General features: G+C 47.5%; 1 protein-coding gene across 12 annotated transcripts in view; it reads left to right on the forward strand.

The window, feature by feature from the left end:
* TRAK1 (trafficking kinesin protein 1) overlaps positions 1–20,193 on the forward strand; it is a 115,660-nt gene that overhangs the window by 74,107 nt on the left and 21,360 nt on the right. For all 12 annotated transcript variants that reach the window (XM_014790916.2, XM_014790890.2, XM_004419553.3 and 9 more), the window contains 10 exons: positions 3,811–3,927; positions 6,224–6,324; positions 7,220–7,328; positions 9,236–9,314; positions 10,331–10,461; positions 11,122–11,196; positions 11,755–11,892; positions 15,766–15,842; positions 17,307–17,543; positions 18,548–18,864. In XM_014790916.2, the coding sequence (XP_014646402.1) occupies positions 3,811–3,927; positions 6,224–6,324; positions 7,220–7,328; positions 9,236–9,314; positions 10,331–10,461; positions 11,122–11,196; positions 11,755–11,892; positions 15,766–15,842; positions 17,307–17,543; positions 18,548–18,864 (1,381 nt within the window). The remainder of the gene's footprint in view (positions 1–3,810; positions 3,928–6,223; positions 6,325–7,219; positions 7,329–9,235; positions 9,315–10,330; positions 10,462–11,121; positions 11,197–11,754; positions 11,893–15,765; positions 15,843–17,306; positions 17,544–18,547; positions 18,865–20,193) is intronic.

Here is a 20,193-nt window from a genome sequence, read left to right on the forward strand (position 1 = left end):
CTGGCTCTGCGTGGACATGCGAGGGCCTCTTCAAAGGAGCCTGGGACCCCAGCCCTTTATGCAGATACTGGTTATCAATAGCTCACATTTCCCCCAGCTAATTTCCTACACGGATGTCAGTGTATAAAACGTACGTAGCCTATTGTCTTTTTTAAAAATCGAGTAACTGAAACAATACTCGTAGGGCAGTTTTTTCAGGTGGCTCTTTGTTGTGCCTTCCTTGTTTTATTTTTAGTGGCTCATGGCAGTGATCTGTGTGTATCTGTGTGTTTGATATTTGCCATTCTTTTCCTTGTCCTGATAAGAATCACGTCTGAGTTCCTGCCTTTCTTTGGAACTAGGCAGGTTTCCCAGTCAAACTGCCCAGTCAGGTGATAGTTGTACTGTACTGTGTTGTGCTTTTCTTGGCTTTGGTTCCATTTCCTCCTATCATTTGCTTTTGTTTGCATGCCTGCCACATGCAGGCCGGGTGCTGGGGAGACTTGCACAGAATGCCAAAGCCCAGCCCTTGGCCAGCGTGCAGTTTGCTTCCGGGTTTAAGAGGAGGAGGATTCTACAGCTCACTCTGCTGTTCAGAATTTACCTTTGGGCAAAGCTGCCTCCTCCCCAGTTATGGAGAGGGTTATTCCTAGGGCCCCTTAGTCATGCTTTTTATCCAGAAACTGGTGAATGAGATGAGTCAGCTGCTAAGTGTTGGAGGCAGGCTGCCCTCCATCTCCAGGGCTGTGTCAGGCAGCACCAAGTGTTCGTTGGTAAAAGGGGCTGAGTGGCAAGTCACAGTCTTTTCAAGCAGATCCACGAAGAGGGAGCAGGCAGAGTTAGAGTGAGCTCCACTGGCTGCATTTCCCGGGGAATAAAAGAGTCGGTTCCTTTAGTAGCTTATTTCCAAGGGCCTAAATATTTATTTATAGTCTTGTGTTCTCACTGTAGTTTAATCCAATGGTCATTTCCTAGCTGGTTTCCCATTTTTAGAAGTAAATATTGATCATATGTTGGCTAGTTGTAAAAAATGGAAGTTTTTTCATTCTTGTAATTCTCAAAGAGAAACCCAACCAGCCTGTTGCCGTAGTAAAATTAGAGAGAAAGACCAGAGACACTACAATAACTTTTTAAATTTTTTTATTTCATCCATAAATATTTTTACTATAACTTCCTGCTTTTTTTTTTTTCCCCCCGGCAGAGAGTTATGCCTGTGTTACTGTGAAGGTTAGATTTTTGGTATAGACGAGGTGAGAACTCCCCGTCAGTGAGCCAGGGAGAGGTGAGGTTTGGGGGGTTGTGGGAGGGGTGAGGGGCTTCCACCAGCCTACTTGTTTTTCTTCCCTGGCCTGTTCCCATTTCTCTTGGGCTCTGGCCTCGGTGTGCCCTGGGAAGTGTCCAGCATTCTTCCAGTGCTCTAGCAGTGCCTTGCCTAGCCGGACTTCATTATTATACTTTTTGCTTGATTTGTTTGCAGTGGAATCTGCATACAGGATGTGGCTAAGGCACATAACATGTCTGTGCTTGTCGGAACGTAGCAGCTTGGATGCACGATGGCGGTGCAGAAGAGTGAGGCAGTGAGCCGATGAGCATGAAGCACCTGCTGGGTATTCAGTCTGAGAGCTTATTCTAGTAGAGAAGGTTGGTGGACTTGAGTGAGATTTGTGGAGACCACACTTCCAAAGGGAAATGGACATGGTATCGCAGTTTTAACTGAGTGTTAGCCTGCTGAACCACTTGCACTGGATGCTAATTCTGAGTCGGCCTCTGGAGAGGTGGGTGTGCAGGTTCCCTCACACACTTCCTTTGGGTCCTTTCCTCCAGGTACCAGATAAGCACAACTTTTGAGTCTGAGAAGTGATAAAGGACCATGGAGATAGGGACCTGCCTTGGTAGACACTGTAGCCAGCATGGATGAATACACAGAGATGAGCATCTCGGTTGATTGGGCAGACTCACTGGCCCCCCTTTGTTCCATTAGAGGGCATGATGGGGAGGCACAAATTGTGGGAATGAGTTGGAGATATTTATGGTTCATTTGATGTGACACCCAGCTGGCTTCTGGGACAAAGGTGACAGCAGTTACAGATCTCAGGACTGTGGAAGACCTAGGGGAGAGAGACCATCATCTGTGCAAGGAGAGCAAAATTGTTGTTGAATTCAGTCTTCCCAAACTGTACTTTGACCTCCAATGCTCTGCTTGTAATTCAGTGAAACTCCTGTGACGAGCAAAGGCAGGCGTGCTACATTGCACAGAATAATGTAGTGGATATGAGAGAAGTTAGAAAGAAAAGCTGCTTATGTTTTTTTATCGTACAACTTAATGAATCATAAAGCTAGATTTTTTCCAAAGGTATCTAGTCTGCCCCTCAACCCTAGCCCATCTAACAGATGAGGGAACTGGGCCCCAGGGATGTTCAATCGGAACCTGAACGCGCATGTTTTAGAGTAGAACAGTTCACCTGGTGTGGGTAAACTTTTGACCAGTACCTGCTGTAAGAAATGCATCTTGGGTTGTGACTCAGTACTCACAGAAGTAAATATATGACAGACAAAAGTTTAATTGTGAAATAATACTCTCATTACATGGAATGGACTTTGGCATTTTCAATTCAGTGCTGTTGAATTTCATTTAAACCAAAATGTTGCCATTACTAAAGTGATCCTTAACCTACTAACAGGTTATAACCTGTCTTTTCAAAACACTAATCTAGAGTGTACCTGACCCTTGGTAAAGGAAGCCATTGGCCCAAGGCCACCTGGTTAGTTAATAGGCCATCAGAAACTAGGACTCCTCCTCAGTTTTTTTTTTGCTTGAAACTACATGTTCTCCTTTGTCTGCTTTTTACGCCAGGTGAACAGAATAATTAGCATAGGCTTCTTAAATGATTTAGTTTTCCAGACATCTCCTCCCCTTGCCAACCCTCATCTAAAAGTGAGCCAGTTGAATCTAACCACAGTGGCAAACAGGCTCTTCGTCAGGGATGGATGAGCCTGCATTTGGTGATGGCGTCTGCCCGCCGTCTCCACTGTCAAGGGGCATCTTTCCTCCCGTAATGGCAGCTATACCTTTATAGGCCACTAAAGACTTTCCTCTGTATACTGCTCTGCTCTAAGTGATGTCATCAGCTGAACTTAGAAAATTCTGTGTCCTTAACACAGTCTTTGTCTCTGAAGTAGGGCAATTTTATGCATTATCTCTCCATTTTGAAAGTACTTTTTAAAAATAAAGCCTAAGTAGCCTCTTGTTAAGTGAAAGAAACATGTAATTGTATTTCAGAGCAACTTTAAACATTTTTGTTTCATGTGAGGCAAATATAAGGAATTCAGTAAATTCCAGCTTAACGTGTGCTCAAGAGCCTGCCTCCCTGTGTCAGCTCTTGGCTTTATTGTAAGAGGGCTTTGGAATTTCTGGATTCATTCACTCATCCAGCAAATAGTTACTGGGTGTTTCCATAGGGTGGGTCCTGGCGATACAAGGTAGCCCAGCCCTCAGGTGGAGAGACAGGTTATCAAATGATTATGCAAACACCAAAAGCAGTGGCAGAGAAATGTTTTTGGAAGCGTGTTTTTCCTGTAGGAACAGAGACTTGTTTGCATTAAATTTTAAGGTTCCCTCTTGTTGAGTGAGGTCTGTGTAGCTCTGGCACATTATGTGGGCGAAGGATACTCCTCTTTGAAAGGTATCAAATGCTGGTGAATGGATGATACCTTATTAATTGTTTTGTTATTTCTAAATGCCCTTGCTTTCGTCAGTTGACACTGAGCACAGTCAGCTCCTTCAGGAAGCTCGGGTTTTTGACTCTCTGCTCTCACTTTTGCCTTTCTCAGAAAGAGCGGGATTTAGAATTGGCTGCTCGGATTGGCCAGTCGTTGTTGAAGAAGAACAAGACACTAACCGAGAGGAACGAGCTGCTGGAGGAGCAAGTGGAACACATCAGGGAGGAGGTAGGACCTGGCAGCAAAGGCTTCTGAGGCACTTGGGCACCACAGGTGTGGTTGAAGATGATGTAATGGGGCCCCAGTCTCGAAGATGATGTAATGGGGCCCCAGTTGGAAAGGCCCTTCCGAGGGCACGCCCGCGTCCTGAGCCCGGAGCTGCCTGTTCTTAAGGGGCCATCTTGGGGTGGAAAGCTCCTTTCTGTACCTCCTTCTGTTCCCTGTGTCTCCTTCTGACAGTGTGGACAGGGCCGTTCAGAGTGGGAACAGGTCTCACTCAGTCAGTGGGCCCATTGTGCCCAGTCCCAGGGCAGGCCACGATCCCAGTGCTCCAAGAGTCCAGATCACCATGCAGGCTGAAAAAGACACTCAGCACTTGGCAGAAGCACCCGCAGGCTAATACAGCAGTAAACAGGGCTTCCTGAGTGAGAGTGGGCGGGCCGGAGAAGGAGCCCTGTCAGGAGACTAACGCAGGCTGCAGAGTCAGACGGCGATTGCACATTCATCGTTACAATATAATTTTGTGTTTGTAAAACAAAACAAAAAATAGCCTATTGTTTTCTTGATAGAAATCCTATTATTTTCATGATACAAATCTTGGCTGATGGAGATCGGTGGTGAGAGGGAGGATGTGAACATTTTAGACTTGTCTTAAGGGGCCGAGGTTTTGGAGGAGCAACACTGATTTTTCTGGAAGGGATGTGGTATGGGCAGGAGAAGAAAGGCTGCAGAGTCAGGCGGTGTTGCTAGAACAAAAGGTAGACCAGGCCCCACTTTGTAGCTTCTTTCCCATCATCTTGTTCTTTTAACAGGGAATTTTAACTCTGCAGACTTTGATTTGATTTCCTTCTGCTCCCTTATTTTCCATCAGATACTTTCTTAGTGGGCGGAGAGGCCCTTATTCATGTCCCTAAGATATATTCACACCTTTTCCTCATTAAAGCTATTCCCAGCTAGTGTCTTCTGGGTTTATTAATAGTTTTAACATGATGAAATAGAGTTGCCACTAGATGAGAAAAGTTTTAATCCCGGGCTTTCTTGAAGAGATGATAAGGTAGAATACGGTTGTGTAAAGTTGACCCCTGCTTTCCCTGCCGCCAGCATCATGACCTGATTCCCCTTCTCTCAGGTTGTAAAGCATGCCAGGTCAGCCTGGCCCCCTTCTCAGCCCCTTCCAAGCAGGGGGACATGCCACCAGGAACCGGTAAATAAGGTCATCAGTTGTCCCTCATGTGCTGCTTCTCCACGTTACTGCTCTGGCTTGGGGTTTCCTCGCCTCCCACAAAGAGCATCCTACACCGTGGGGGCAGAAATGCCTTTTTCCCCCTTGGAAAAGCTTAGAATTTGAAAGCTGTGATATGTGCTTCTTTGGCACATCACTCAGCGATCAGTCAAGGTGTTGAAGCTAAAGCCTCATGCACATAAAATTGGCCTCTTTGTGGAAAACATAAGATATTCACTGTGCTGCATAGGAAAGTTAGAATAAACCGTAGACCCCAAGTCAAATTAGAAACAAAGAATTAGAACAGAATTACAATTCTCGTTTACAGCACTGGTTCCCTATTCATCAGTGCTGAATGGTGAGAGGGCAAGGGAAAAATTTTATGGCACGGGGTTGTTATAAATCGCTGTGATCTGCAAAACCACCCTAGCAGTAGTCGGTATGACCAGTTCCTGATGGTTGCCTCTTTTCTTCCTGTATCTGAAATTTCTATCTTATAAGTACAAAGCAAAGTCTGGCCAGGCTTGCCTCGGAGCCCTGTGAGGGGGCAGCAGTCACAGGGTGGGGCCGTGAGGTTTCCCAAGTATGAGAGCAAAGGTTGACAAGCTGCTCGTAGCTGACCCCCCCAGAGCTGGCATCCCTGGGTCCTGGTCCGGGTCTTGGTCCCAGGTGGGGTTTGGTTTCAGCAGAAGTGAATGGCCTCCTCTTTCATGTGGTAATATGATCCATTTCTCTGGCTGTTTGCCCAGCTGGTCATCTGGCTCCTTGCAAAGCCCATATGCTGTCTTCTCCCCCCACAACCATCATTCTAGAGTCTTGTAGTCCCCCCTCACCACTCCTCTGTACCAAAGTAAAGATTATAAATTTAGGCAGAAGGGTTTCTGCCAAAAGGTAATTGGTTGTATTTTTCTTAAATGGGATCAAACGCAGCCCTTTGTTTTCTTTGAATAGCACAAAATCGATTACATGCCTTTTCTTTTAATGAGGAATTTAGAAACTGTTGTCACTAAGCAGTAGGTGGGCCCTAGTGGGGATGTTGTCGCGTTTGGGACGTGAAGGACGGGCCCGGCTCTGTTTGTGCAGGTGTCTCAGCTCCGGCATGAGCTGTCCATGAAGGACGAGCTGCTTCAGTTCTACACCAGCGCTGCGGAGGAGAGCGAGCCCGAGTCCGTGTGCTCGACCCCGTAAGTCACTGAGGGCCGGGTCTGGAGGCCGGAGCACAGGCTGCTGTTGTCCCCGTCCTTGGAGTTGCCTAGACAGGGTCACTTGCACCCAGTGCAGGTCAGCTGCTCTCAGCCTTCCCCAGACCAAGCATCTCTGAGTGTCTCAAACAGATCGACTTGACTGTTAAGCGGGATTTCAGTTTTTCTCTGACTGGGTCTTATTGCTTCTCGGTCACTTTAGATTGATTTGTCCTGGGACGTTAGTGGGTAACGGGGTGGGCTCTGCTGTCAGAGGAAATAGAGTTCTGGAGACAGAGGTGCCGTGGTGGGTCCTTGGGACAGAAAGTGTGGGGCTTCTCTGAGAGTCAGCAGAGCCTCATGTTAGGGGCATGAACTTAGAGCCTGATGGCCTGAGTTCAGGTCTCGGCTCTGTGGCTTGCTAGCTGTGTGCTCTTGGCCAGGTTACTTAACCTCTCTGTACTTGTTTCCTCATTTGTAAAACAGGGATAATAATAGTACTTAGTTCTCAGGGTTCTGAGCATTAAATGAGTTAATAAATGTAGAGTACTTAAAACAGTTCTTGGCACGTAGAAGCTCATTATAAGTATTAAATAAACTCCCAGGCATCTGGAATTGTGTAAGCTTCAAATAGAGTTGATTCCTCTGAATTCTGAGGCAATGTGGCAACTGCAAATTGGGGACAAAGGGTTGGATGTGTGTCTGAAGTGGTGGTGTGCCTGTGCGTGGGCGGGTTTTCCTGGGGGGAGGGAGCAGCCTGATGGGTCCTTGTCACACCTGCACGTCATGGACTCTCCTTGGAACAGCCCTTTGCGCTTCCCCATGGTCTGCCAGGCGGTGGGAGGAAACGTTGCTGTGCCTAGAAAGTGATCGTGCTTCCCCTCCCGCCACATCCCAGGTTGAAGAGGAATGAGTCATCCTCCTCAGTCCAGAATTACTTTCATTTGGATTCTCTTCAAAAGAAGCTGAAGGACCTTGAAGAGGAGAACGTCGTACTTCGATCCGAGGTGAAGTGCACTCCCTGCTCTTGTCACCTCTGGAAGGGTGGTGGCCCCGTCTGCCTTATTGGGTGAGAATAGCCATGGTGACAGCCCCATCCTCCAAGGGCTAGGCTGTGGAGGAACCACCTAACCCTTGGCTCACAGCTGCCCCGAGGGCCCCGCAGGCTTGCCTCATTTATGTGCTGGGCATTGCCTTCCAGGGCAGCTCACGCCATCCACCCGTGCTGGGCAGATGAACTGGTGAGTTATGCACTGTGTGGATGGGCGAGTGGCCAACCCCTCCTCCTCCACAGTCAGGGCAGATCTCCCGCAGTGGGGTCTTTCCACGGTGTTTTCCAGCTCTGACATACAATGATCTGGACACCCGGTGTGAAAGCCTTACTCGCATGTTGCTGCAGGTCAGATATGCTGTAAAAGGAAATAGTACATGAGAACTTGGAGACATGCTTTAATTAACTTAAAAAGGCCAAGCTGAGGTAACTTGGGAACTCAGCTTTTGAGTATTTCTGATTGGCTCATCATTGTGCTAGGCACTTGGCCTGCATTCTTTTTTTAAACTCCTCACAACAAAGCTGGAAGCTGGTTACTTTGATTCTCATTTACAGTGGGAAAACCAGAACCCAGGCTGCTAGGTGTTCTGATTTGCCAAGATCGTGCAAGTTAGTGAATGACAAAGCCAGGATGTGCAAGTCTCTGTGACTCCAAACTGCACATTATTTCCCTTCACCTACTGCCCCTATCTAGAAACACGGATGCGTGCAAATTGAGTGCATTTTGTCTGTATTCTCGGTGAGTTTGTGTGTCTAGCCAGAGGTATGGGGCAGCCCTGTTTATTAGGCCCTTGGTTGTCAAGTTTAGTCTGTCAACCTCAGCTGGCCCGGGGCTTCCCGAGGCCCCTCCAGTAGGGCAGACCACTTGTCACCTTGAACTTCCCCGCACCTCGGAAAGCACCTCATGTCTGGGCTCAGCAGGATGCTCCCATGCACAAGGACATGATTAGATCTCACCTCTTCCAGGCCCCTGTTGACTGATGGGTTGCTAAGCTTTCTCTGCCAGCCAGTGGCTGAGCCAAGACTGCTGCCCAGTGTTCCCCATTCTGAGTCCAGCGCTGCCCCTTCCAGCATCTGCCCCAGGTACATGCTCTAGTCCTGGGCACAGCGATTGGTCCTTCTCAGAACCTTCGCCTAAAGCAAGCTGAGGGACTCTGATTCCAGCCACAGATCCCGGCCCCTCCACCTCGGCTTTTAGGAGTGCAGTGTCTCTCTGGGGCCAGGACCCCAGGGCTCAGAGACACCTTCTCTCTAACTGGGGCATTTTCTTGGGGTTTCCCACCTTTTTGCTGGGATCAAGCTATCCAGAGACCTGGGATAGCTCTTGTGTCTCTAAATTTTAATGCTTTCATATCGTACCTTGTTTTACTAAGCTGAATACAAGAGAGTTAACAAACTCAGAACTTCATAGGACCGTGCAAAGTAGGTGTGAAAGTGTTAGCCATTCTTGTGGGTATCCTTAGAATGCCTGCGGTAGGCAAAGCTGTGTCCTAGCCACTGTTTGGGTCACAAAGGGTTCCATGTCTGTGAGCCGAGACAGACACAAATGAGTAAAGAGAGAGACTGACACAAGGGTGGTGCTTACAGGGTTTTAGCAGAGCAGGGTGAATAGCTCTTGTGCACATTGCTCTGTGTGGCGCCCTCTAGTGGTACACATTTTCAGCTTTGAGAATCTGAGATTCATTAACTAAGCAGGGAATTTGGATTGTCTTTCTGTATTTGAGGGTGCAATGGGTGACAGGTGGGGAGATGCTGAAGGGTGGCTTCCCAGACCCAGGTTAGCTCTTGCTCCTTGCCCCAGCGTTGCCTGTCTCACCAGTCCAGGTGTGAATGCAGGGCCTCTGACGTGAGCCTTGTTCACAGGCCTGCCAGCTGAAGACAGAGACCATCACCTACGAAGAGAAGGAGCAGCAGCTGGTCAACGACTGTGTGAAGGAGCTGAGTATGTCCTGGCCCTCCTGCCCCACTCCTCTTCCCTCTTTTTGCTTTCTGCATCTGCCCTCATTATGACTAGGCAGATTGTCATCACCCTTGATAAAGTGCAGTCTCCCTGCCAACCTGGGCTCAGTGGCATTTTTCTTAAGACCAGAGACCTCCCCTGATCTTGTGTGGCACCCCTCACCCTGATTTATGAGAAACTGAGTGTGGGTTGTCAGCCATACATCATCTCAATTTCTCACTAAGATAGATATTTAATTTTAATTTTGGCTTTCTACAGGAATTCTTTAATGGCTAAGTTAGGCCCAGCTTCAGAGTCCTGTGTTGAAGATGTGGAAAAACTGCTTTCTAGTAATTTGATTTGTGAAAGTTGAGGCCAGATTTCTCAACTTTGCAAATAAGTACTTCTCTCCACCCTCTCCATTATAAGTTTACAAGTTAGGGTCAGACAAAAGGGCAAAGGGAGTATTTTGAGTTTCAGCAAAATACTAAGTAAATGAAACCCTATGTTCAAATCTAGTAAAATGAGTTATGGCTCTGAATATGGGTTGAAAACACCCGAGGGAATTGTATTGTGCACGGCCATAGTTCCTTCTTAGAACAGGGTGCAGCAGGGGTTCCTGTTAATGACGTGGATCTGTTCATGTGGGGATTTGCCTGGACACACCTTTGTTTTGGTGTGGTATCTCCTGGCTGACTCCTGAAGCCTGCCTGATTTCCTCTGGGAAGGCAGCCTTAGTCGGTGGGGTCGGGCCCTCATACTGAGCCTGGGAGCCACAGCTGGGGTAAGGTTCCTTCTCATGACAGAGACTGAACCCCAGGAAACTGCTTTGTATGGCAAAATCGGTGCTCTAAGTTCCTTCTTCATATACACTCTCCATCACCACCACCCCCACCCCCCGCCACATGTCTTGTAATAGAGATATTTTTTCTTGTACAAACCACAAAGAAACTGTTCTCTCTTGGTCTGCATATGAGGTTTTCTGATTTATTCTTATGATTGTCATTTTTTGCTCAAAGGGGATGCCAACGTGCAGATTGCCAGTATCTCAGAGGAACTGGCCAAGAAGACGGAAGATGCTGCCCGCCAGCAAGAGGAGATCACACACCTGCTGTCACAGATAGTTGATTTGCAGAAGAAGGCAAAAGCTGTAAGGCTTCCGTTTCTCTGCCTGATACAAAAGTGGCTCATCTGAGATCAGGAAGGGGCATTTATCCCCAGAAGACAGTGCCCTCTGGTTTCCTATTTTAGGAGTTTGTGCTCCCCCTTTGGAGAAGAAGCTTAGCGGATTCAATAGTATAAATGTGGTTGCCCCTTAGTTGGGAGGGAATTATATTTTTCACCACTTATCTCCTAAGAATAATCTGCAAATTAATAGAATTCATTAAGAAAGGTGCTGCAGATATGGAGTTTTGGAATTTAACTTATGAATCATCTAGTCTAGTATTTGTTCTTACACAGTACATCTGGTATGTTCTGCAGCAGAACAATAACCCCTTTAGATTTAAGATGAAGCAGCAAAAAGCAGTTTAGTTTCCCACATCAGACTTTGGCTATGAGCATGAGGTGAGATGCTTTTGGAGGGCAGCTGTGACTTTGCGGGTGGGGAGTGGCTGTAGAGAATGAATAGGGATGTAGGAAACCCTTTACCTTCAGGATTATATAGAAGATGAAATTTTACTCCAGTATAAGGTAAAAATCTCATTGTAGAAATGTGATAAGATCATAACAGATCAGGTAATAAGAGGAAAGAAGTTAGACTCTTCTAATATCTTAAAAGAGAAGCTGATTGACCTCTGCCACCTTTTAGTGCACCGTGGAAAATGAGGAACTGGTTCAGCACCTGGGGGCTGCTAAGGATGCCCAGCGGCAGCTCACGGCGGAGGTGAGTGTCCGTCCCCCATTTCATCAGGGCCCCCGATTCCAGTTAAGGTCCATCAGCTCCCCCTCTGACAAGCTGTGGGTCACGTCCTTCTTAACAGCCGTTTTTATATTGAATTGAATGTCATTCTTACTCCTACGGCAATTTCTAGTCCCCGCTGACACTGTTACTGGTCGTGAGGGCCTGGGAGGCTGGGCTCTGCTGGTGTGTGCAGGCTCCCGATAAACGTTCCAGTAAGAGAAACGACATGTAAAAGGAGCCCCGTTCAAAGATGTGGCTTGAAACAAGGGTGTGACGATCTGCTCTCCCGTTTGTTTAAAGTTGTTTCTATCTCAGTTGCTCGTTGTTAGTATTCTAGGAGGTTTCTGAGGCTATAAACGCACCCCAAGTGAAAGAAAAGCTGAGCCTTGAGGACTCTGGCGTTTGGCCTCAGGCCCCAGGGCAGCCTGTCCCACGGGGTGCGGGGCCTCTCCTAGGTGCCTGTGTCTTTCTGCTCTCGGGGTGGGTGACTGTGCATGCTCATGAGATCCTGCCCCTCTGCGCTTCCCTGGTGTCCCGCAGCTGCGCGAGCTGGAGGACAAGTACGCAGAGTGCATGGAGATGCTTCACGAGGCGCAGGAGGAGCTCAAGAACCTCCGGAACAAGACCGTGCCCAACACCACCTCCCGGCGCTACCACTCGCTGGGCCTGTTTCCCATGGTGAGTGCTTGCTTGCTTCCCGCCATCCCTCTTCCCACCCTGAGGGCAGCAGAGGGGCTCATGGTGGGAAGGCGGGGTCTCGTTGTGCAGCTTGGATCTGGATCTGAGTTGAAGGTTTATGAGCCCAGCTGGTGGCTTCCTAACCACATGAGACAAATTGGTTCTTTATTTTCCTTCTCTCTGTAGCTGTCGTCTTTTCTCTTCCTGCCCTTAAAAGATAAATTTAATAAGAATTAGATTTAATAGGAACCTCAGATATTTGGAAGATGTTATTTATACATTATTTTTTCTGACCTTATTAGAATACATGCTATTTTGGCCTCCCAAGTGCATTCCAGAATTCTTAAATCGCCTGTGGGGTTCTGCTGGTTCTTTGTATGCTTATTAATCATTCTCCTGGTAGCTTTTAGTATCTGTGATCTGAAAAAATATTTACCTCTGTGCTGGGTGTGGCATTTTTATATTTTTCATATTATTTCCCCACAGTCTTACTTCCCCTGGCCTGATTTGTTTCATGTCTGGGCGTTGGGGGAACATGGCTGAAAAGGGATTTTCCAGGAGGTTCCTCATAGTTTGGGCAGCACAGGGCAGATTTCCTCTGCTGGTCATTGCCCTGTGACATTTGGAGACCTTACGCATTTACCACCTTCTTTCAGACTAATGCCCCTTGGAGCTGGGGACCATGTCTTATCTGCTCTTTTCCTCCTTCCCTCTCTTTAATACTCTGCACCTGGCACAGCGCTTGGTATGTTGTAGCCTGTAGATGCTTGATAGATACTAGATTTGGATGGGTGGATGGACAGACTGAAGAACAGACTACCAAGAACTTTTATTCTATTTCCATGGTTTCATGGTTCCAGGCACTATTTCCATGGTTTCATGAAATACCAAATTCTCTCCAAGGAGAGAAGAACTTTTGGAAAAAACCTCCCCTAAATGAGATGGGAGTGGATGACTGTGTAAATGCTTGTGAAACTCGGTCCCTTCCGAATTTGGCCTTTCCTTGGGGCTCTTTCCCTTAACCCTCTCCCCCTTGCTGACCCCCAGCAGACACTGTCTCCCCACCCCTTGTTGTCTGGCCCACTTTTCCTAAATCACGATCTCTTTTTCTTCTTTGCTTTCGCATATCCAAGTCAGGCTAGAACTCTCTCTCTCTACTTGATGGAAATCGAAGGGAAACCAAAAAGAAAGGTGCGGAACATAAATAGTCAGCTTTCCAAGGGGCAGATTGGTGACCCAGTGATTCCAGGAATCCCGGGAAAGGCAGCAAAGAACATTCTGTCCCCCGAATACCTCCATTTAAGCTAACTACACTCAGCTCCCAGACTGGCCTGTGTAGCTTTGCACGCTTTGTGCCTCGGTTTCCCCTCTTCCTGACTTTTCCTCTCGGTGCAGTGGTCTTCTGGGGCCGTCTTGTTTCTTGTGCACCTTGGATTCCCTCCACTGCATTGCCCACTCCCAAGGACAGACCTGCATTTTAAAACTAAACCATTACATAAGAAAAATTGAATTGAAAATCTGCATGTGGGTTTCTTCTGGAGAGATTCTCAGCTTTCGTATTTGCTGAGGTAAAGCTTTTGTTTGCCTTTTTCTGTAGCTGTTGGCACAGCTCAGTTTTGGAACATGGCTATTTTTAAGGTGCATTATGCATTACAAGTATTTAAGGCAATCTAAAGCTTGTATCATGCCCATGTTTCTGGAGCAGAACGCCCAGATCTGCCTCTTTTGATCCCAGCCCTTCTAATTGCTGAATAAAACAGTGAGGAGCAGTTTTTGCTTAAGTATGTCCTCAATTCTCTTGCCTTATGGCGGGAGTTCTTAATCTGGGATCCACAGTCAGGGTTCAGGGGGCCCATGAACTTTGGGAGAAGATTATACCTTTTATTTCCATTAATCCCCAACTGTACACAGTGTTTCCTTCTCGTATGAAGGTAGGCAACAAACCACAGTGATATTAGCACCTCCGTGACGTTGTCACAAGTCAAAATCACAGCTATTTTCATAGCACGTTTCAGTGGCTGCAAATGACTCAAAATACCATTTATGTTCATCTCCATTTCAAAATGACAGTAATTATCAATCCTGAAGCCAGATCCCACACATTATTATAATTGCTGTCATTAATATCCTAGTAACTAGTTCAATATATCTGGCTTCCTTTTTAATGCTAATTATTTTATTCATTTAAAAATATTATTCTGAGAAGGGGTCCGTGGCTTCCCTAGACTGCCAGAGGGCATCATGGCCAAAACAAGTCACAGACTCTGCTTGTGACTTCTTCCCCAGCATGGCTTTGTAATTAGTAGCTTGATATCTCATTTCTCTTAAGTTGTATGAAGGTCCTTTCCTCATGCAAAACTCTGAATGTAAACTATATGGTGAAGACAGTATTAACAAAAATAAATTGGCTTAAAAAAATGTGAAACTCACCTAGGGAAGCCCTTTACCATGTATGTTTCATGGCAATCTGTGGGTGATAATTACTAACTAAAACTGCATATTTGTGAATAGGAATTGAAAACAACCCCACTAACCCTTTACTGATCAAGCTTCCTTCTGACTCCTGTCGAGTCTCCCCGCTTGGTTCCAGCTTCCAGACTGGAGCATCCTGGTGGCCTGTGAGGCCGTGGAGATGGATGCCCTGGTGTTCCCACGTGCTGTCTGCTGGAAAGCCACTGGCCACAAGTGTCTATGTAAATTTAAATCAATTAAAATTATTACAATTAAGAATTCAGTTCCAGGCCAGCCCTGGTGGCCTAGTGGTTAAGTTCAGCGTGCTCCACTTTGGCAGCCCAGGTTCGGTTCCTGGGCACGGACCTACACCACTCATCTGTCCATGCTGTGGCGGTGGCTGATATACAAAAAGAGGAGGAGGATTGGCGACAGATGTTAGCTCAGGGCAAATCTTCCTCAGCGAAAAAAGAAAAAAATTCAGTTCCTTAGGCACACTGGCCACATTTCAGGTGCTCAGTAGCCGCCTGTGGCCGGTGGCTCCCATATTGCACAGTGCAGACAGAGAACATTCCTATCATTGCAGGAGGTTCTGTTGCTTAGCACAGATTTAGCCCTTCCCTTCAGGTTGTTCTACATGGTGTCTCCCTCGAGGCCTCAGCAGGTGCCTTTCTGCACACACTTGGTCCTGCTGGCATCTACGAGTGTGAGCGTGAGGAGTGGTTTGTTAGGCTCTACCTCATATGGTGAGGAGTGGCGGGCAGTTCAGGGGGAGGGGCACTCATCAGGCAGCCTGTATTATTGAGTCTCACTTCCCACTGGGGAAATGAGAAGTCGTCAGTGCCCAGCTTTCCCCTGATCCCTACCTAGACAAAGACATACGTTCGGAGAACTCGCAAGGACTTAATGTGTTTGGTGTCTACTTGGGGAGGAAATGGAGGATTACCGGTGGCAATGAGATGTGAGCTGGTTGTTAAAGGTGGGTGGACCACAGATTGTTGGTGGAGAGAGGAGCTTTCCTGGCATGGGGGTCTGGGGGGCAAGAGAACAGAGGCCCACATGACAGCGCCCACGATTCAGGTCCCCCCTGCTCCAGTAAGTTCTCCAACTCTCCTTGTGGTCACAGTTGCAACTCCGAGGTTTGGCCAAGGGAACATAGGGTTTGCTTTCAGACTGTTAGCTGCATGGATGCGAAGGGGCTTTACACTCGTGCCCATTGGTGCCTGCAGTGTTCAGAACCCGCTCTGGGGATTGCTCAGCGAAGGTTTCTAACAGGCGAGTGCTGTCAGCCTTGTGTTGTGGGAAGTACTTGGCCCTTGAGGCCACAGTTTCGCTCCTGTGGCTAGCCTGGCCGTGCGCCTCTTTGGAGACAGAGCATTTGAATTGCCGCTCACTCGGTGTGTGTCTTCTGGCTTTTCCCAGGACTCCTTGGCAGCGGAGATCGAGGGAACGATGCGCAAGGAGCTGCAGTTGGAAGAGCCCGAGTCGCCAGACATCGCGTACGGCCTTAGTTCTAAGCTTCCCAGAGACTGCCTGTGACCTGTGGTGATCCAAACTAGCAATGAGAGGGACCGGCCCGGTGGCGCAAGCGGTTAAGTGCACATGCTCCGCTGCGGCGGCCCGGGGTTCGCAGGTTCGGATCCCGGGCGCGCACCGACGCACCGCTTGGCAGGCCATGCTGTGGTGGTGTCCCATATAAAGTGGAGGAAGATGGGCACGGATGTTAGCCCAGGGCCAGTCTTCCTCAGCAAAAAAAGAGAAGGACTGGCAGATGTTAGCACAGGGCTGATCTCCTCACACACATACACACACACACACAAAAAAAAACTAGCAGTGAGAGCCTCAGACACCCGCAGTGATCACTGTGGTTCTTTTGCAGATTAAGGTCCAGATTAAGGGAAAGATGAGAACACAGCTGACAACACGCCCAGCCCCTCTTGTTAAAGATATGAGCTTCCAGAGAAGTGGGAAAGGAGAAATGTGTTTCCCATCTCTCTTAACACGAGCTCCGTCTGAACACCACCACTCATTTTTATCTTTCCTTTCAGTGGAAAACATTACAAGTTTTTAACATCTGTTAGGAAAAGAAAAATAGGATGCAGGATGAGATACGGAGGGCTCTTCAAGGGATGTGAGCAAAGGTTCCATTTCCTTTCTGGATCCACTTAGGGATGTTGGCCTCTACCATCTCTCTTCCTAACTGGAGACCTTGCACTTGGCCTGCCCTGAGGTTTATAAGGAAACTGTGGATCTGATTTCATCGTGTTTTCTCTGTACCCAAACCCCACTGACAAAACCTGAATAGGATCCTGGGCATGACCAGTGTTCCTGAGCCTCAGTGCATGTATAAAGCCCTCTGCATCCCACAAAGAAGAGGCTGTTATAGCAACCTGCCTACCTTTTTCTCCTTAAAAGGGAACAAATGAGCATCAAAATGTGGTTCTGCTCTAAGAAATAGCAGTTTCCAAAAAAAAGGTTAATCTGGTGTTTATCATCTCACTATAGAAGTTTAAGACTAACTTCAAGGCTGCTTTTTTTTACATATATGAATGGTCAACAAATATTCATTCTACAAATATTTATTGAGCCCTATTATGCACTGAGCAGTGAACTCTGTCCTCTTCGAGCTTGCGTTCTAGTGACTAAGAAGAAAACTAGGTGGGAGACAAGAGTACTACTTAAGTATTTTTATCTGTAGGTCAGGCTTAAGGGCAGTGGAAAGCAGGATCCCTCTTGCTAGCATGACCTTTAGGACACAGCCATGTATTAGAGCCCTGGATTCAGTGGGTGTTATCTCTTGAATTCCAACCAACTCCCTAAGAAACACATGGAAGGCACAGGTTGCCTGGGGGCTCACTGCCCAGTTGCCTTTTGGCTCGTCAGTTGATAGTTTTTGGAGTGTTTAACTCCAAGGTCATTCCTGCCTTTGCTTATTCATGGATGATGATGTGCATTCTCCCCAGTCACCAGAGGCGAGTCTTTGAGACTGTGAGAAACATCAACCAGGTTGTCAAGCAAAGGTCTCTGACGCCCTCCCCCATGAACATCCCCGGCTCCAACCAGTCCTCGGCTGTGAACTCCCTCCTGTCCAGCTGCGTCAGCACTCCCCGGTCCAGCTTCTACGGCAGTGATGTCGGCAATGTCGTTCTGGACAACAAGACCAACAGCATCATCCTGGAAGCAGAGTCGGCCGACCAGGGGTGAGCCAGCCGGGAGCTTCTAGCTTTCTGTTTTGGGGAGAGGTGGTGTGGATTGAACACAGGTTCAGTAATCAGAAGAGGGAAGCTGATGAGAATCGCCTAAAAAGTGTAGACCTTTCAGTTCTCAGATCTGTTTTACCAACCCGCTGAACTCATGCTTATCCTTGATCCTGATATTTTAACCAGTTTAAAGAGATATAACAGGATGCACCAGGATGTCTGCTTTTCTGTCAAATGCTGAAGGGGGAAGGATAAATGAATATTTTTTCTCTTACTCTTCACTGTTAGTCTACAGAATAGACATTTGTTTCATGAACCCTCTGTAGCTTAGATGCCTGAAAGACTGAGGAGGACTCAGGCTCTTTCTTGTAACTAGGGTCTAGTTTGCTTCAGAAGGTGGGGTGCTGGGTGCCCAGAAAGTGCCTATCACACCGCATGTGTCTCTTGGTCCTGAAGCTCTGCAGAGCAGCCCCCCTCCCCCCACTGTCCACTTTGTGCATCCTTTTCCTGTGACAGTTAAATTGGTTCTTCTGACCGATTGGGTCAGATGGTTGGGAAAGTGCTAGAACAGAACTGTACTTGAGCTCTCAGCTCCTTTAATTTAAGAGGAAATAGAGGCCTCCCTCAAACCAGCTGCCCTCCTGGTGACTAGGAGCTGAAGCTCGAGAAAGGCTTCTTCCTAAGGGTTCCTGAGGGAGATGTTAATAGGGACTGGGTTTTTTCTGGAGTGTGTGCAAATTTTCATTCCATCTTAGTGCTCTCTCCTCTCTGCCCACCCCTCTGCCCCCCAAAAAAACCCGACAGAGGGAATTAGTTCTTCTGGGGAGGCATTTGTTTTTCCATTTTTCACTAAATTTCAGCTACTTGCCTTGGTTTCCGTAGAAAACCCCGCAGCCACCTGAAATGCCCACCCCTGTACATTTAGCAGGAAGGCCTTCATTGTACATCGTGCAGCGCCCCCTGCTGGCATTCCATGCTGAACCCCCCGTTTCCCCTCCTTCCAGAAACGACGAGCGGAGTAAGAAGCCGGGGACGCCGGGCACGCCGGGCTCCCACGACCTGGAGACGGCGCTGAGGCGGCTGTCGCTCCGCCGGGAGAACTACCTCTCGGAGAGGAGGTTCTTCGAGGAGGAGCAGGAGCGGAAGCTCAGGGAGCTGGCGGAGAAGGGCGAGCTGCTCAGCGGCTCCCTGACGCCCACGGAGAGCATCATGTCCCTGGGCACGCACTCGCGCTTCTCCGAGTTCACCGGCTTCTCCGGCATGTCGTTCAGCAGCCGCTCCTACCTGCCCGAGAAACTCCAGATCGTGAAGCCGCTGGAAGGTGATCACAAGGGGCCTCGGCCTCTCTCTGCCCTCCTCAGCGACTCCCTGTGGGCTCTGATCCACCACCGGAACGCGGGGAACCTCTGTCACGCCTACTCCTTCTTCTTCAGAGATAGCCACCCGCGCTGCTGGTTTGAGTTCCTATGAGGGTAGCCCAGCGCAGGCCTCCGTCCCTCCCGGTGCAGGTTTGCAGTGCACACACAGGCAGCCAAGACTAACCTCAGCCAGCTAAGCCAAAGAAAAGGAAAGAACATGACGTTGGTTTGTTCGTTCTTTCGTTTGCCTTTAGAACCTTAGAAATAAAAATCTTTTTGAGAGGCAGAGGCACTGCTAAGATACTTAGAAATTAATTAGGTCATGCCTGGGCGTCTGAGAATTGTCAAGAATTAATGCTCTGACTTCTCAGATTTTGGTGTCAGGGAGGCGTGCAGAGCAAACGCTCTAAGTTGTTTTTTCAATAACCACATGAAAGCGATTTCCGATTTGTCGGCTCACATGTTCTGCTTTGATCTTCAAATAAAGAGGGTGTGGCTTTCTTCCAATGAAATGTGTTCTGAGCAAGGCTCCTAGACCTCTGCAGTTTGCAAGTGAGTTTTGTGCTTCCTTAAGCCTGCCTTTTGCAGGGCAGTTCACTTTTTAGTACCAGAGATACCCCAGATGATTAACCTCATGGAAAAACTCACCTTTTTTCTTTCTGTTTGTTTTAGGCATTATAAAATGTCTTCCCTTAACACTACACTGCGAAGAGCCACCAAGTGTTTGTAATTTTCGTGTTTTTATTCCTTTAGTTTGGAAACCCATGAGAGTTTGAGAAAGTATTTTAGAATTCTGTATTACATATCTGATGCAAAGCCAAATCAAAGTTTCAGTAAGGCAGTATTTCTCAACTTTTTAAAAAATTCTCTTTAAGGAACATTTTAGACATTTATTCCTAATTGCTCCTCCCTCCTGAACATTTAATGCCCCAGATATACTTTTTATGTACTATATGTATATCTGTGGTCTGTGCCCAAAAAGAGTACAATTATTTTCACCCCCATAAGAACCCCTTTTCAGCTCGTTAGGGGCAGTATCACCCCTGTTGAGAATTAGTGCTGTAACTGAGGTTGTGCTTGTTAAAGACCCAAGACATGCTAGGTCCCATATTCTCTGAAGGAAGAAAGAGGGTGGGCTAACATTCTTTTTTCATGAGTATTTTTTAATTGTATAATTTAGGTCCTTCTTAGATTTCAGAAAAGGGATGGCTCATTCTTTTTTTAATTGTTTATTCAGTTGTAAGCTTGGTGATTGTTTTCTGACCCACAATTATGTCTGTTTTTCTTTCAAT

The sequence above is a fragment of the Ceratotherium simum genome, chromosome 5, assembly GCF_057802395.1.
Source record: "Ceratotherium simum simum isolate JZ-2026a chromosome 5, ASM5780239v1, whole genome shotgun sequence".
NCBI classification, from domain to species: domain Eukaryota; kingdom Metazoa; phylum Chordata; class Mammalia; order Perissodactyla; family Rhinocerotidae; genus Ceratotherium; species Ceratotherium simum.